General features: G+C 41.5%; 1 protein-coding gene across 6 annotated transcripts in view; it reads left to right on the top strand.

Moving 5' to 3' along the window:
- The window catches only part of Erich3 (glutamate rich 3), a 105141-nt gene that overhangs the window by 73341 nt on the left and 14485 nt on the right, over window positions 1-17315 (top strand). For all 6 annotated transcript variants that reach the window (XM_060392446.1, XM_060392450.1, XM_060392448.1 and 3 more), the window contains one exon: window positions 5493-5930. In XM_060392446.1, coding sequence (XP_060248429.1) covers window positions 5493-5930 — 438 coding nt within the window. The remainder of the gene's footprint in view (window positions 1-5492; window positions 5931-17315) is intronic.

Here is a 17315-nt window from a genome sequence, read left to right as displayed (position 1 = left end):
TGTGAAGTATGAGTTAGCAACTTTCCCTGGCTAATACATAACATTTATTTAAAATGACAATATCATGGCGGGTTTCATGCATTTCACCTATAAAAGTGTGAGAAGCATAGATTGGGCACTGAATGCCGGACACCCGTTCATCCCTTTTATTGACATGATTAAGACTCTTGCTGTTCATGTTTGGATGTGTTTCATTTGAACCTGCCTGCACCTGTTCCCAGGGGCAAACAATTGCCCAGGCTGTCACTCTCATGACTAGTCAGCCCTGTTTAAACTGCCAGCTAACAATTGCGCTCATGAACTTTGATGAATCCACTGTTGAATGGCCTCTGAGTGATGAAGGAGCGACGACTAAGAGCAGACACTGCTCCAGGAATGACGTGTGCAGCTCCCTGCCATTTAAAAGGAGTGACAGCTCTGCTCTCTGCATTTGTATTTGCAACCCTGACACTAATTTACCAGCAGAAAATGTATTGTCAAAGATGAATGCTCTGAGTCTGACGGGGAAAACACTGTGTGACTAGGAAGACACTCTGTGGGCAGTTTAATAATGCCTGTTTGGAGGTGAAGGCTGAGCAGATCCTCAGGAGAGAGAAGGGAGAGGCACCAAAGGCAGACTGGAGATCAAGATACAGACAGCATTTTCTCAGACTGCTAAGAAGAGCCAGGAATGAAGCATTTTTTTTCTTCTTCTAAGAAATAGTTCTTTTGTGTATTTTTCAGTCTGATGTAGTTGTCATAGATCTCAAATCTCAGAGTCACAAAAATTCATTTTACTTGACATGAAGATTTATGCTATTTGCTATTTGGGATTTTATTTACATGGAGGTTTTTTTTTTTGAGGTTTTCATATATTCACACACTATTTTGGTCATGTTGACTTGACTATGTATGAACTGGAGGAGAAGCACACATCAAGGTCCCCCACTGGGGTGACATTGTATTTGGGGTTTTTTGGGATGCTACCGTGCTCTGAGCAGTGCCATACATTGTGCCCACAGCTTGGATGAGGGTGAGCCAGGTAGTGATTATACACAATGTGTGGACAGACTGTCGGTGTAAATTTTGCACATTTATTTTTTCTTTGTTTTTGTTTCATGTGTATGTGCATTTGCCTGCAGGTGTGTAAGTATTTGGTGTGTGTGCCATGGTGCCTGTGGAGTCCAGAAAAGGCTTTAGATGTCCTGTAACTGAAGCTATCATCAGTTGTAAGCTGCTGAGTGCTGCTGGGAACAAAACCTAAGTCCTCTGCAAGAGCAGCAAGTGCTTTTCACTGCTGAGCCATCTCCTCAGGCCCCAGCTGGTCTCTAACTCATAGCTCTTGTTGCTGGCATAGGGAGCCACAGATTCAAGAAAGATAGCTAAATTCACCATTGACTATTTTACATTAAATAATGTCAAATGAGTTCTTTCTTTTCTTTCTTGACTTTTTGAGGCATGACCTCACTATGTGGCTGAGGCTGGCCTAGAACTTGAGATCCCCCTGTCTCAGCCTCCCATATTCTGGGAACAGAAGCATGTGCCACTGCCTTGAGCTTTGCTACACTCCTGAGCCTGTATAGCATATGTGATAACGATGCTATTGAGTAGGAAGACTGCCCAGATCAATATACAAATGCATAAACCTTTAAGCAGCACAGTGTGACACTTGGTTGCTCTCATTTCAACACTGAAGCTTAGCAAGTTCAATCAGACAGTATAAAGATGGCTGTACTCTGGAACTCTTTCTTCCTGTTGTAGCTGTATGTATGTATAAGCAGATATGGCCTTACAAGGTAATGTATACATTTATCTCACTGGTGAGTTGAGATAGTTCAATGAGTAATAATTATCCATTGGAGGGCATATGACTGCTCTCATGACAAATGATGATCTTGTTATTAGTTTAACTTATTTTACACATTTAAAGACTATTCCTTCTTGAACAGTGGTTCTCAACATGTATGTCACAACCCTCACAGAGGGTTATGTCAGATACCCTGCATATCAGATGTTTATATTATGATTCATAACAGTAGCAAAAGTACAGTTATGAAGTAGCAATGAAAATAATTTTATGGGGTCACCACGCATGAGGAACCATATTAAAGGGTTGCAGCAACAGGAAACTTGAGAAGCACTGTTCTGGAAGGTTCATCGAGTATCGATTACTTCTCTCATTAGGTATTGTCTGTGAAGAGTTCAGCTGATGTGTGAGCTATAACAGTTCACAAACTCAGGAGTGTAAACAGAAATCAGGAGTAGGACATGTGCACTCAGGTGCTCTGGCCAAAGCTGAAGAAAACAGGAGTGTCAGTTGTGAAGACTTTGGTTTGAATTTTTAAACTTAGTAATAAGAAAGATGCCATCAGTACTGCAGCTGAAGAGTTGTGGGGTTTACTGTAATGGGCTCCCTGGCCTTGACACAAAATTTTAATCGAAATTAATTAAGCGAAGATAGCTTAGATTCTAGCTTAAGCAATAGCAACAGCAGGGAAAAAACCAAGACTGCAAGGAATGAGCTAATTTTAAAGTAAGCTATGTGCTAAAGAGGGTGGGAGTGATAGAAATCCAAGCCTGCCCTTGTCACTGCTTTGAGACACACAGCACAGGGGCTGATGGGGGAGGAAGGGTGAAGAGTACAGCAACGCTTTTGGAGAGGAGTACACAGCAATGCTAGGAAAACTAACAAACACCCCAGCAAATAGTACCGCTGTCTAATAGCTAACCACTGAACAAAAGCCACAGCTTTCTTTTCTTTGTGGAACATTTCCTGGCACATAAGATGTTCTCAGCATTAATGGGTGGGTGAGTCCATGAAGTCGATCAATATTGTTAATGACATGAAAAAGGAGAGTTGGGGACTGAACAGATGTCAAGGGGAAAGCAATGATCCTGCTAGGGACAGGGACCAGTGGGGAGCAGGCAGCTCGCTTTGGCAGAGCCTCAGGCACTGAGTATAGATCTTTTCCTGGCCAAGGAGACCAGCAGCAGGCCCTCTCAGCAACAGGACTGGAGGCCTTTGTGGGTCAAATGGAATCAGGTGGGAGGCTGCGGCTTTACTCTATGCCTCCAACAGCCTCTCTATTCTCGTGACTAGAATTTCAAATATGTCCTCAAAATTGCTTTAAATGGAAGTTTTTATATAAATTTTTGTTTACTTCTAAGAGAAGAAATACAACTCATTGTGGGAATTCTATTACATGAACCTGAAACTTTTGCTCTAAGCCCCATCTTACCCTAGGGTCTGTATGGAAATGAGAACAAGAAGTGAGGGTGAATTACACTGGGAGCTGAGGGAGAAATCTGAAAACTGAAATGAGTTTGTATTGGAGGTCAAGTGCCCTGGCCAATCTGAGGTCACTCATTTCCTCTTCTTTCTTTACTGAACTTACTTAAAATTGAACCAAGATGAGTTGACAGCCTTTTGAAATAAGGTAATATGGCTAATAGAAGCTACTGAAAAAAGATAGAGGGGCTAGCCACTTACGGGCACGTGAGCAATTCAGAGCCCAACGTGGGAACCGTCCTGCAGATACTGAGGTGGCATATGCAGCTCTGGGTGTTTGAGTGAGCTGCACGTCATGTCTGAGCCAGCGGTGCCGCAGGTAGAACCATTCATGTGACCACTAATAAGTATGAGCTGTTCCTCCTTAAAATAAAAATTGTATAAAACCTTTAGAAGAATTGCTGGGTGTGGACCCAAAGTTTGTGGATTAGTGCAAATAAGACTGAGGCCAAACCCTTGAAATCTGGACTCTATGGAGAGACAGTAGGCATGGATGTAACAGGGAGACCAGCGAGCAAGTGGCCCAAAGGAGGGTGTCCTTGAAGCACAGGGGACCCAGCCAGGTACTGGGTAAGAGGAGTGGTACCGTCAGAGGGCCCGCTGCCTGAGCAAACCTCTCCTAGTGAGTCTCAGTGCTCTGAGCCTCACCCACGGCTTCTTGGAAGTGTTGATCTGTCCCTGTGTTTGTACTTAGAATGCTGAGATGTGCCACAGGGAGCTGCTGGAGCCAGAAAGACGGCAGAAAGATGAAGGAAAGGCTGGTGTTTTTATTTATTTAGTTTTTGTCTTTCACTCCACGTTAGCTGGTAGAGCCATCTGTGTAGCTGTCACATAGTGATGAAAGAATCAGCCAAGAGAGTATGGAACACAGAAGGAAGAAAACTGGAAAACTAGGAAGTACTGGAGTCTCTCACTTGGCTATATACTCTACACTAATGTTTGGTCCCTGGTACCCTTCAAAAGAGAAGGTATTTTGTAGAAAATGATTAGACATCCAGTGCAATTTTTTTTTTAAAGCAAACACAAACTTGTGTCTCTCTTGTCTGAAGCAATGTTAACAGGGACTTTTACATGTTGCCCCTTCCTTACATGTAGGTTAATTTCTAGGAGCTTTTTAGGGTTCAGGAGCAAGCCAGTTTTGACTAGTATATGTTTCTAGTGTCTCTATCTGGGAGAGTGGCATGGGCCTCTGTTTTCCTGTGTGGTCTCCTCCTGGTCTTCCTATCTTCGTCCAGGGATTGCCTTGGGCTGCTGGGATTTCTTCAGGGATAAAATGCGCAGGGAGTTTACACCATCGTAGTGTAACCCATAGCCACTGTCTCACTGGTTCAAACTGTGAAAACCCAGCTCCTCCTCATTTTCATTATATCCCGCTAGTATAATTCTCATTCTCACAGAAGTTTCTGTAAGATCAGTTGAGCTGTTTCTTAAAACAGCTCATTGATTGACTGTCTCCCATCCTTGCCTGCCTTCCTAACTCCTCAAAGACGTTTTCCTGGAGCTTGTACTTCATATCTTCTCAGGCAGCTTCCTTTTAATATTTTGCTTATAGGGACTCCAAAAAGGTAGTATCTACACACACATACACACACACACACACACACACACACACACATTAACACCTATCTACTTTGTAAGTGCAGAGATGGTACCTGGCCAGCAAAGTGTCCTAGAATGGTAGGTTTTACAGTAGATAAAAATAATTGAAATGATTGATGTGGCTAACCAGGAGAAGAAGAAAATATGTGTTCTTATAAAAACAAAGTATTCTTGAAAATTTCCAATAACAAATGTATCTATAGCCTTTCCAGAGGTTCATAAAGACAATCCAAGCCTGGAGTTGGTTTTCAGTTAAATGTTACCTATTGAAAACTTTTATAGTTCACAAGCTGGATGTGGGGCACACCCCTGTAATACCAGCACTAGGGAGGTAGAAGCTCTTTACCTGGAGTGTGAAGAGAAGGTGCACTGACTGGTGAGCCACCTTCTAAAAACAACAAGAAGAAATGGAACAACAACACAACCCCCACAAGTAAAAACAAACCAAAATGAAACAAAAAGCTTTGGTGCTTTATAGATCAGTTTACAGAATTCATTGACAAAGTGAACAATTTTCCCTAACATTTGTTAGAGGATTAATGCAATTGTTCCCCAATATAGTTACACGTCAGCTAGTGAATTTAGGATGTAACATGTTAAATGTCACTGCTTTCTGTTTCTTTAGATGTTAAAACCATTTCACCGACCTCATCTAGAAGTCACCCGTACTCCAGTGAAAGCGAGGATGAGCTCACCGAGGCCGGCGTGGAAGCCCGCTCCGGAACCAGTGCAGGAAGCTCCCAGACTTCCTCGTCTCACGACCTACAGGAACATGACCAAAAAAAACCCCACTTTCCAGGCGAGGAGTCATTGGAAGCCGAGATCGAAGAGCAAGAAATCACAAAAACAGATGCGGATAAAGAACCTCTGTCGACAGAGGCCAGCTATACTCACATTACTGAGGAAGAACCAGTGAAGGAAACCCAAGAGTTTACGAAGAGTGAAAACGAGAATTTCAGGCAGCCTGCTTCTCCAGAGGCAAATGCTAAGAGTCCACTCCAGGGCGAAGGTGCAGCTATGGAGGAGGACAGAAAAGCGGGCCTCCTTGAGGTGGAAGAAGAGGGTAAGTACGGCCAATGAGGTGGCATGCCCATGTGCCTGTGCGTGGAAGCTGATTTGGTCCGTGCTTCAGCCAGAGCTGGGAATCAATCTGGATGATTCTGGAAGGATTCTCTATTTCCCTTTCTCCTTGTCGAAGAATTTCACATGTATTTTCGGCTTGCCGTTCTCCTTCTATTGCGTTTTAAAAAAATGACTTGATCATTCTTACATAGCGTGTTTCCTATTTTCTGTAAATTCCTTCTGATGGTAACCCTATCTCAAGAATCAAATAAAACACAATGCATGTGTGAAGTCAAACATATGTCTGGCTTTTCGGAGGTCGGTACTAACGTCACTGTTTCTGCTGAGTCATGTTTGCATTTGCATGTGTGCATAGCTCATGTGCATGGTGCATGGTTGTACATGGGTGTGAACTTCCTGCATCTCGTAAGCACTGCCATGTCTGCTGTCCAGGGGAAGCGGCTATCTAAGAAGGTTATGTTGCCAAGGACTATACAGCCAAGGGGAACTGGGCATAGGGTCAGGAGGAAGAGACTCCAGAGTTTCTAGAGATTTCTCTTGTCTCCATGTCACTGTAACTTAGGTTGAGATAAAAATATGAAAAGTCCTTGAGATGTTTCAATCTTCAATCTCAATTATTCTCTGACTCTGAGCTCTTTCACACTTTCTGGGTTTTCAGAGTTTGTGGAAACATCCTGTTTGATGGGGAACATTTAGAGTGCAAGACAACGTGGAGGGTCTTAGGGATCTGTCAGCTCCAGGAAGGCAAGCAGTAGACTGAGCTGAGTGTGGCTATAGGCAGCATGTGGCTGCCTGACAGCTACTTCCCACAGCTTTTTCCTAACAGGCCTACAGGGCCTCGCCCACCACAGCGGCCCAACCCCTGACAGTGCAGCAGCCATTCTTCTGGGTTCCAAGATAAATTTGTTTCACTTTTAATATTATAAAGTCCAGCTATGTTTTTAAAAACTTTGAGTGCTTTTAATTTTTTTCTTTATTATTATTATTATTATTATTTATTACAATTTTTTCACTTTGTATCCCAGCTATAGCCTCCTCCCTTATCTGTTCCCTGTCCTACCCTCTCTCCCTCTCCCTCCCTCCCATGTCCTTCTTCTAGTCCACTGATAAGGGAGGTCCTCCTCCCCTTCTATCTGACCCTAGACCATCAGGACTCATCAAGACTGTCTGGATCCTCTTTCTCTGTGGCCTAGTAAGGCCCCCTCTCCATGAGGAGGTGATCAAAGAGCCGTCCACTGAGTCTATGTCAGAGATAGCCCCTGCTCCCCTTACTAGGGAGCACACAATCTGGCATTTTCTCAGAAAATTAGGAGTAGTGCTATCTCAGGATCCAACTATACCTCTCCTGGGCATATATTTGAAAAATAATCAAACATAGAACAAGGACACGTGCTCAACTACTTTCATAGCAGCTTTATTTATAATAGTCAGACTCTGGAAACAACGAGATGTCCCTCAACTGAGGAATGGATACAGAAATTGTGGTACATTTACACAATGGAATACTACTCAGCAATTAAAAACAAGGAAATCATGAAATTTGCAGGTAAATAGTGGGAGGGAACTGGAAATGATCATCCTGAGTAAGGTATCCCAGAAGCAGAAAGACACACACGGTATATACTCACTCATAAGTGGCTATTATACATACAATATAGAGTAAACATACCAAAATCTGTACACCCAAAGAAGCTAAACTTCAAGTGTTTTAATTTCTATACTTTTTAGATCTTTAAAGGCTATTATTAAACTAGTCAGGCCTTCATCTAGAAACAGGGTACTGAGAAGTTACCTTCCTGTTGAACTGTTTCTGTAAACTTGTAAGTGTGTCATGGTTGTATAGGCAAAACAAACATGTGAGAGGTGCTCCTCCCAGAACATGAAAAGAAGGCTTGACAGCTGGGCTGAGGTTACTGAGTGTAAGATTGGAGAAGGAATGAAATGACGTGGAAGTTCAAAGCAGGACAAGTCCACGTGGTGATGGTCCCCTTGGTATGGTTGCCTACACATGACCTGAACCAGGACAGCAACGGTAGACTAGCAAATGTGGAGGGAGAAAGCTCACAAGTTCTCAACCCCAAAGAACTGCAGGGAACAAGGCGGAGCTCAGGGAGAAATGGTCTACCTCGGGGAGAGGCATGCCAGTTGTTTATTTAGCATCAAAGTCTCGGCCCTCAAGACATATACAAGTAGCATGGTAGGCGTGGCGATGTTGTGTGTAGATGTATGTATATATTAGTACACACACACACGTATACATATGTAATAACAAAAAATGACAACATGACTTTGGAAAATCGCAAGAAATGGGGGAGAGAGATGGCTCAGCAGTTAAGAGCCCTGAGGACTCTTCCAGAGGACACATGTTCAATTCCTAGCACCCACATGTCAGCTCACAACTGTCTGTAACTCCAAGATCTGACACCCTCACACAGACATACATGCAGGCAAAACATTGATTCACATTAAATAAAAACAAATTAATTAAAAGGGAAAAATAAAAATAGGAAGGGAGGTACAAGGGTGGTGCTTGGAGAGAGAAAAAGGAAGACGGGTGATGTAATAACAGTATAATCTCGAATCTATTTTTAAACAGCTTTCAGGAAGACTGTGCCTGGGAAGGATTTTAGGGCTGGGTGCCAGTTTGAGGTGGGGACACAAGATAAGGTGCCTGGGCTCCGTGGTCTAGGCAGGGACGTGACCTTCAAGTAGGTCCTCAAAAGTAGCTAGCATAAGCTAAAAATGGATGTTACATTTTAAAATAGCCTAAGAAACTCTGGAAATTTATTAATCTAGGTCATTACTGAAAGGAATTATCATCTTGGCCCTCAAATTCTACCACAAAGATTATTAACATTTCAAAAGGATTTGCTTTATATAAATTAAAATTCCTACTAAAATATTCTTAAAACACTTTGATAAAAATAGTTCAAATCTTTGATCTTGGATTTTGTCATTATATTCTGATATAGTATAAAATATCTAGGAAATTTACATAATTTAGCAGTTACTAATGAAAAAGGCTGACCCTTGGGCTGGGGACAGAGCTCAGTGGTACAACACTTGCCTAGCACGCGTGGGTCCTGGATTTGAGCTCTAGCATAGGGAAAACCAACAGCTATAACACTGATTTTGTCATTATTTTAACTTTAGAAAACTATGTCTTTGTTTAAATTAAGCACACAAAGTGTTAGAATTCATCATGGTATTTGTATATTCAGCTGCAGTTGTTGGCAGTTTTTCTCCCCCATTTCTGACCTTTTCCTTTTCCCCTCCAAGCCCAGTACCCCTTCCTACTTCAAGGGCACACATGTTCTATTACCAGCTTCCTCAATCCTCGCTTTCCCCTTGATAGTCCCCTTTGGGGTTTTATGAACTGTGTCCACACACACACCTGTGACTACACATACATTTATGTGTATAGGCAGTTTCTTATGATTCAAAACAAAGTATCAGTAGACTGTCTTTGGGATAAAATTTGTTTTGAAAGTTTCTTCAGGGATAAATAGTTCACATATGTCTAGAAAAGCAAATGTTTTGGATTAGGGGTAATGGTTTAAGGGCGGCTTCGCCGAGCTGTACTAGTGACAGGGATCTTAGCTGTGGAGGCAAGTGGTGACTTGAGGACAGTGTCCATAAACAAGGCTCTTCAGCTCCAGGGTGGCTCTGCTGCTGTGATGCAGAAAGCCCACTGTGGCATCATCTGCACTTCAGGGAATTCAGGACCACACTAGCAGCTGTTCCCATTCTGTGGCCTGCAATACAGTTACTTATTGTCAATATCAGCCAGGATGGAGAGACACTTAAATGTTTTGTCTAATTTTAATATTACTGCTATGATAATAACATACTGTTACAATAAAGCATAACAGAGATAATGCCTGAGGTAGCATGGTTACTATGAAATGTTTCTTAAGATGACCATCAGGACCTCAAAGTGTCTGACAGGCTGCACCACTTCGGGAAGCTGTGAGGAGAATTCGATGCTTTCCTTCTCCAGCTGGCTGTCTAACTTGCATCATTCTCCTACCAGCTTCATTCCAAATCCTGCTCTACTGTCCCCTGGTCTCTTTTCCCCAAGACTTCTGTTCTCCTAGTCACATCTGCTGTGCTCCTGTCTGTCTCCTACATGCACACGGGAGTGCACAGCCTCCTCCTAACAAGGCTTTTCTTGACGTTTGCAATGTGAGGTGATCCTCGTAGGTCTGTGGATAAGGGCATGCCCTTGAGGCCCTTACTCTTCAGTATTCTAATTAAGAATTCAGGAATCACTCAACATGGGAATAAGCAACCAAAAGGAGAACCTACAGAAAATAAATTATTCATCCTGTAACACCATGTATTGAAATAAAGGACAGAAAGGGGAAGGGTATTTGAAGTATAGATTCTGATATGTGTTTATATATATAAACAATTTCTGGTAAAGTAGGCTTCCATAAAATAGATTGTAATATGCTGATGAATAAAAGATGTTGAACATATATTTGGACTTTCTTGCTCATATTTTAGAAATGATAATTATATTTTTGTTTATTTTTCTTAATACATTGGGAAATATTTTGATATCTCTAATTTCACAAATATTTGTAATCTTATTAATATATGACACTAGATAACAAGGGATAAGACTTTTATCTCTATTAAGCATTAATGCATAAGTTAAGTTTAATTGCTAATGGTTTTTCATCAATATCTATATAAATTTACATGGAATAATGGCTAATAAACTAAAGGAAGGTAGTTTAAACTTTTCTCACACATTTAGCACATGCAAAATTGATTTCAGTGTTTGGTCAGTTTTTAAATTCCGACCTGACATTTTACAGTTAACGTCACATTATATAAATTTAGGAAGCACGATCTAGCTTGTGTTTCACCATGTCACCATGGTTGCTCACGTGTGGCCTTCATCAGCACCCTTGATGCCCACACATTCCATTCTGGGCCTCAGAAGCTAAGTGCTTCCTGAGTGTTAATATTTACAGTTTTCTATTTATTATGATACATTTAAAATGTTCACTATAAACAACAGTACTTTAGTGATTGATTACTCAGTTTATTTCAGATTCACAAATGTTTCCTTAGGGTGGGTTGTAAAAAGTATAACTTCTGGATTAAAAGTTATAGATTTTTCATGGGTCTTGATCAATTTTTTTCTCGCTCACAAATATTGGCTCAAAAGTTTAACTGTTACAGGGAGAAGGACGGGAAGATAGTAAAAGCTTGTGCTACCTGGCTTCCTGTCTTTCCCATATGTGTAGCTGTGGAGAACAACATGCTCACACGTCCAGAAATTTCATAGAGCTGTATTTACAGATCGTGAGCATAAAAGAATGGAAGAGTAGTGTTTTCTGTTAGTTACAACCTAAAAGACTCATGGAAGTACTTGTGTGTGTGCTCGTGTGTATGGGTTGTATTTGCCTGTGTCTGTGTGTATGTGTGTGTGTGCACGCTTTTGAGTGTGTGTATGACACTGGGGACTGGACTCAGAGCCTTGAGCTGGCACTGTACCAATGACTTATATAGCCAGATTCATTTTGTATTTTCATGTGTAAATTAAGAGCAGTCAACTTGTGTAATTTAAAATTAAATAAGGTTATACCTAGAGTAAAATTTGATTTGTTGTTATATGCACAGGATACAACAGGCCTGAATGAAAAGTAAAGAAATCTTCTGAGCTGAGCTGAGCTGAGGTCTAAGTATAAGGTCTAAGGAAATGAGCAAGCTTTCAGTGTCCCCCAGTAGATTCCTTCTGCCGCTTGAGTACTTGGCACATGCTTTCTGTCAAGCAACGTTCATGGTGTGACTATCACAAACACTTAACTATGCAGAGAGTATGACCAGGGAGGAAATATGTCTGATAAACAGAAAGTAAGCATGGTGGGTTATCTGGGGTACAACCTTAGGAGGCTGAATGCTTATCCAAGGGATCTCTTTTAAGGGCTGGCCTCTCTGCTCCTCGTACATTGGGTAGAGGGTAGAGGGTAGAGGGCAGAGGGCAGAGGGCAGAGGGCAGGAGCCCCTTCTCCTGCAGGAGACCTGAAGGGCAGCTAGGAAACACAGCCCGGGGCAGGGAAGCGCTGCTGATGGAGAGGTTGGAGAGAAGGCTGGTGTAATGCAGTGGAGTGGAAGGGAGAGAGAAGAGGAATAGGGAGGGGGCAGGGCCAGTGACAGAGGAGAGGCCAGAGGGCAGACTTACCAACCTCTGTGCAGTACTTATTCTGCCATGGGAAATTTTCCCCTGGAGGTTTTAGAGTGGACACACGAGGTGACCTGGTGGAAGCTTGGAGAAAGATGACTCTCACTACATTAGGAAGATAGAATTTGTCCTAGAACAGCTGTGGCCTTGAGTTTGTAATTCTGGGTTTTGTGGGCCATGCTTCAATGTTAGAGGTTACACCAGAACATTTTCACTGGAGCGGCCCATGATGCTGCTGTGAGTTTTGTCATGGTGAGTTCTTGAGAAGATAATTTATTGTCTACAAAGAATTATCAAGACACAAAGATACACTTTTCCAAGGTGACTGTGGGCTTCAAATGAACTTTAATATGTCTTGACTCTGTTTCCATGGGTTTGTTGTGGTTTAGAATTTTAGATCAAACTATCGGCATCATTCTCCACTGCTGCGGAGCAGCTCAGCATTCTCAGCATGTTTTAAGAAGGGCCAGCTCATTTTGCTTCTGCTCTAGCAGCTAAGAAGGAATGAATTGGCTGTCCTTGAGGAAACAAGATGGAGAATGTAAAAGATACAATGGGCTACAAGCTAAGACACTTGCATTTTGAGATCTGTAGAAAAGAGGTGATAATAAGAATTATAGGCAGTGTTGGAGAGACTGATGCTTTGTTTGGTTGCTTCAACACTCTTTTTAGTTTGTGTACCTTAGTACACTTATTCCTGCCTAAATTCCTCCTGAGACCCTGTTGTTCAAATTTCTTCTCAGGAATAGAAATAATTGCTACTTCAAAAAAAGAAAACAAGCAAAATTTCTAAAACCTTTATAATGTACAGTAAATCAAAACTCTTTTTTTAAAGATTTATTTATTATTTATACAACATCCTGCCTGCACACCAGATCTTACTATAGATGGTTATGAGCCACCATGTGGTTGCTGGCTATTGAACTCAGGACCTTTGGACAGTAAGTGTTCTTAACCTCTGAGCCATCTCTCCAGCCCAAATCAAAACTCTTAAATGAATCCCTGTTCACTCATTTGTCTACAGTTTTTTTTTTTTTTTTAGCCTGAGCTGGCTAATAACGAATGCAGAAAAATTTATTTTTAAAAATTACAAAAGTAAACAAAGCATTTGAGATTAGTTGGCAAAGTTATAACCCTGATTTCCATCATCATTGTAAATGTTTTATTTTTTCTTCTTGGAATCTAAGTTTAAAATGAGGAATCTATGGTAACTTCTAAATTACTCCTTTAAGCCATATGGGAAGATTGAGCTTCAAAATATCAGAACTGTTTTTATTTCTCAAGTATTTATGAATCACGCACCTATTTGCATTCTGACTGGCACACTTTAATCAGCATTTGTGTTCTACTTAGGAGAGCCTGAACTTCGGCATCTTGTGGTCTGGTTTGTTTGCACCCACGTGTTAAGCCTTTTGCAGGGTTCCTACAGTTGTAAAGGATTGCACTTGGAAAGTGTCAAGTTTTCTCTTCAATCTCAGGCATTTTCGCTATGCAGATGTCACATGCTCCATGGAACTTGTTATATGGGAGTATGAGAGAAAGACTCAAGGATCTCCTTGGTGTTGACTTCCCACAAGAAAGAGGAGAAGTCACAGAAACCAGGACGTTCTCCTTCACAAGGGCAGTGGGAATGAGGGTCTGACCAAGGCCGCCACCTCTGGAAGGAGATGGCCTCCCTGCTGAGATGCCAGAGCTTGCTTCATCTTCCTTTCTGTGTAGGTCTTGGGTCTGCAATTTGGAATTTATAACTACTTAAACACATCTGAGAAGGATGCAGTTCCTCTTAGACGTTAAGGACGTTCGAGAGGAAACAACAAAAATAACATGTTTTTTTATAAATAAAACCATCACTCTTTCCTAATAGATAATGACATAAAGACACCAATACCATTTAGAAGGTTGGCTCACCAAGTGCCCATGTGTCCTTCCCCTAGTAGCACAGAACACATACAAGTTTTAGAGTTCCAATTCTATGGTAATAGTGCAAAGAAGCTAGGAATCATTCACACAGTATAATATGGTCTCATAATAAATGATAAACTTAAGGAAAGTTCTCAAAATTATTCCTTAATTATTGAGTGTGCTATAAGAACAAATGCTATTTTAAAATGATGTACTTCAAACTATAGCCTCATACACTGACTCTACTTCAGCTATAGTAAAAAAAAATTTAAGTAATAACAGATATGAATGAGAAGGGAGAATATAACGTGTACTGACTGAATGAAAATTTGGATCAAGTAAGAAATCACTTTAAGGAAGCAAAATATTAAAGTGTGCTTGAAAACTGTCCAGATTACATTCTCAGTTTACTGTAGTGTGCATCCAAATCATGGAGATGATAATTTGGAATATGAAAAAAAATTAGAGGAACTAGTACCACGTCACTAGAAAATATTTTGAGTCATAGAAACAACAATGGAGCAGCACTCACTCTAGTAAAGAAAACTGGAAAAAGTTCTGCCTTGTGTGTTCCACAGAGTTGATATTTTTAACAAGTAAGGAACTCTACAAAATCAATAAGAAAAATTCAGTCATCGTGGAGTAGGAAATTCCCAATTCACCCAACAGTGGTCATAACTCAAAATATAAATTAGCTACACAAGTTAGAAATTTTTCATATAATTTTGGGATAGGCTGTGTGTGTGTGCATGCCTGTGTGTGTGTGTGTGTGTGTGTGTGTGTGTGTGTGTGTGCACGCACGCATGCATGTGTGTTTTGCTGGGGATCTAACCTTAGTCCTTAAGCATGCTGAGCAAGTGTTCTACCATGAGCTATATCTTCAGCCTGAACCTTTATTTGAATGGTCTATGTCAGTGGTTCTGTGTTTCAGATGTTTACATTATGATTTATAACAGTAGCAAAATTACAGTTATGAAGTAGCAACAACATAATTTCATGGTAGGGGGTTACCACAACATGCGAACTGTCTGAAAGGTCTCAGTGTTAGGAAGGTTGGGAACTGCTGTTCTGTGTGCACTAAAAGATCCTTTTGCCTACTGAGTGGAGAAGAACAAGCTACTAATTGACAATGGCCATGTAAGAAGCTCCCCCGAGTCAGAGCAAAGCAAGGGAAGCCTCCCAGGGATCCAGGGGATATCTGCAAACAATTCACTGTCTCACTGTACGGGCTATGCTCTTATTTATTTACTTCTTTTTAATCTTTCCAAGCTTTAGATAATGACTTCATACTATTTTTTATATTTTGGGAAGTATGGTATGTATTGCTGGAAAGTGCATTTGTTTTAGTTATAGAAAACTAACATAACAGGATATTATATCATTGGAATGGATAAGATGGTTTTCTAAGAAATTCTCTATGAAACCATCCATTTGTTTTGAATGCTTTGACAGATATTGTGGTCTTTCATGGTCACCTCTACAAAGAGCTAAAGGACATGATGAAGGGTAGACAGAAGAAATGAAGTGACTGGCCACATGGGCAACACAGGAGTCCAGGCAGCTACAGACCTTTTTCACTGTGGGTGGAAAACAGCAGAGTGTAGAACCAGCCAAGTTCTTGCTTTCAAGTGTCAGCATCAGAAGGACAGCTAAGGAAAGTGTTCCCAGTGAGTCCTCTGGGCAAAGATCTGCTGCACCCGCAGCATGTAGGCCAGGCTTGCTCTTGTTGAACAGTGACAGGCCTCTCCTGAGTCCAGGAGCTTCATCTGCACCACAGAACTCCCTCCAGGGGCAGGCCAGTGGATGGCCAGGTGGTAAGGGCAGCCTGACTCACTAAGAGACAACCTTGCCATTGGCTTGGAGTGCGTCTAATGGTGTGATGTCTAAGAAGCATCAGAGGCTCTTGTCCACTTTCCTATCTACTCACATGTGTGAGTTTGCGCCTAGATGCCAGATATGAGAAAGAACATGGGCTATTTGTCCATTGGAGTTTGGCTTATAAAGCCTCATTTTCTTGCAGCTTTTAGCATGTAAGATAGACCCAGATGTCTGCTGGTACCACAGAAATGCAGCTTTGTTCAGCGGGTGTTGAGTCAAGCTCTATTCTGGTGATTGTTGTCACTCAGTCGACTGAACTGTTATCCCGAAGCCACTGCTTATTCAAACCTTAAACATACTGCATTATGATGACATTGTTATAACAGAAAAATAGTATGTGAGTTCTGTGTCCTCCATTCGTGGATGTCCTAAAGCTGACTCAGTAACACATCCAACTATAGTGGAGCTGTCTTGAGGTGATGTGATCTCCAAACTGTAGTGTTGCAAGTTCAATGTTTGAGCTTGTACATTGGATGAATGAAGAAACTTAATGTTCAATTAAACTTTTAATGTATCGGAGCTATAGGACTTTCCTCTCTTTTTTTCCATGTTTGTCTCAAGAATAGTTAAGCCGTCATGTCCCTACTGAGATCCACCACCTGTAGATATCACACTCTGTCTTCCCAAACCGCTAGCTGCTTTTCAGGAATTTATTCTAAACTAGCCAAGAATTAGAGATGTCACTATAGTTCTGTTTTTTAATCAAAGTACAGTCCTTGGGTTAACTTGTATCATGATGTCAGAAGGTGGGGAAGAGAGGAAAAGAAGGGGCTGGGCCCAAAAGCAGAGGGGCAAACTGGAGATTGACATACTGCTCTCACTCAGAAAGGTGGATCTCAGTCCCACATTACTGACTGAGCCTCTTTTTACTACAAAGTGATGTGCAATCATGGGTGTTATGAAGTTAGAGACACAGGCCATCAGATGGCCAGTACTAGAGAGACAAGCAGCACTGAGGACATTGCCGGGGAATTGTCAGACACTAAAGACAAATGTAACTGACTTTACAGTTTACCTTAGCTTGGACTTGGGTGCTAAAACATGCAAAATGCCCATCACCCCACCATGCAGCAGCAGCTATTGCTATGAGGCACACAGGCACGTACTGGCACAGGGAAGCCCTCCTACTCTGGACACATTACATCACTTACTCCTCCTGATACCGTTGATTCCATATCTCGTTTGACAGATAGGTAAAGCACGAAAGCAACATGGAATATGGGAGTTCAACCAGACCTCTGTGTCTTTGAGGTCCATGCTAGTAATAAGCATTATCGAACAGGAGTTTGTATGAAGGTGTGTACTGGCAAAGTGATAGGAATTCCACGACAGCCTCTTACGGTGTCTGTCCATATAGGGTGAGTGCAGAGGTCAAGTCCTCAAGTC

Source organism: Meriones unguiculatus, chromosome 10 (genome assembly GCF_030254825.1).
Source record: "Meriones unguiculatus strain TT.TT164.6M chromosome 10, Bangor_MerUng_6.1, whole genome shotgun sequence".
NCBI classification, from domain to species: Eukaryota; Metazoa; Chordata; class Mammalia; order Rodentia; family Muridae; genus Meriones; species Meriones unguiculatus.
This window is presented reverse-complemented; position numbering and strand designations above follow the sequence as displayed.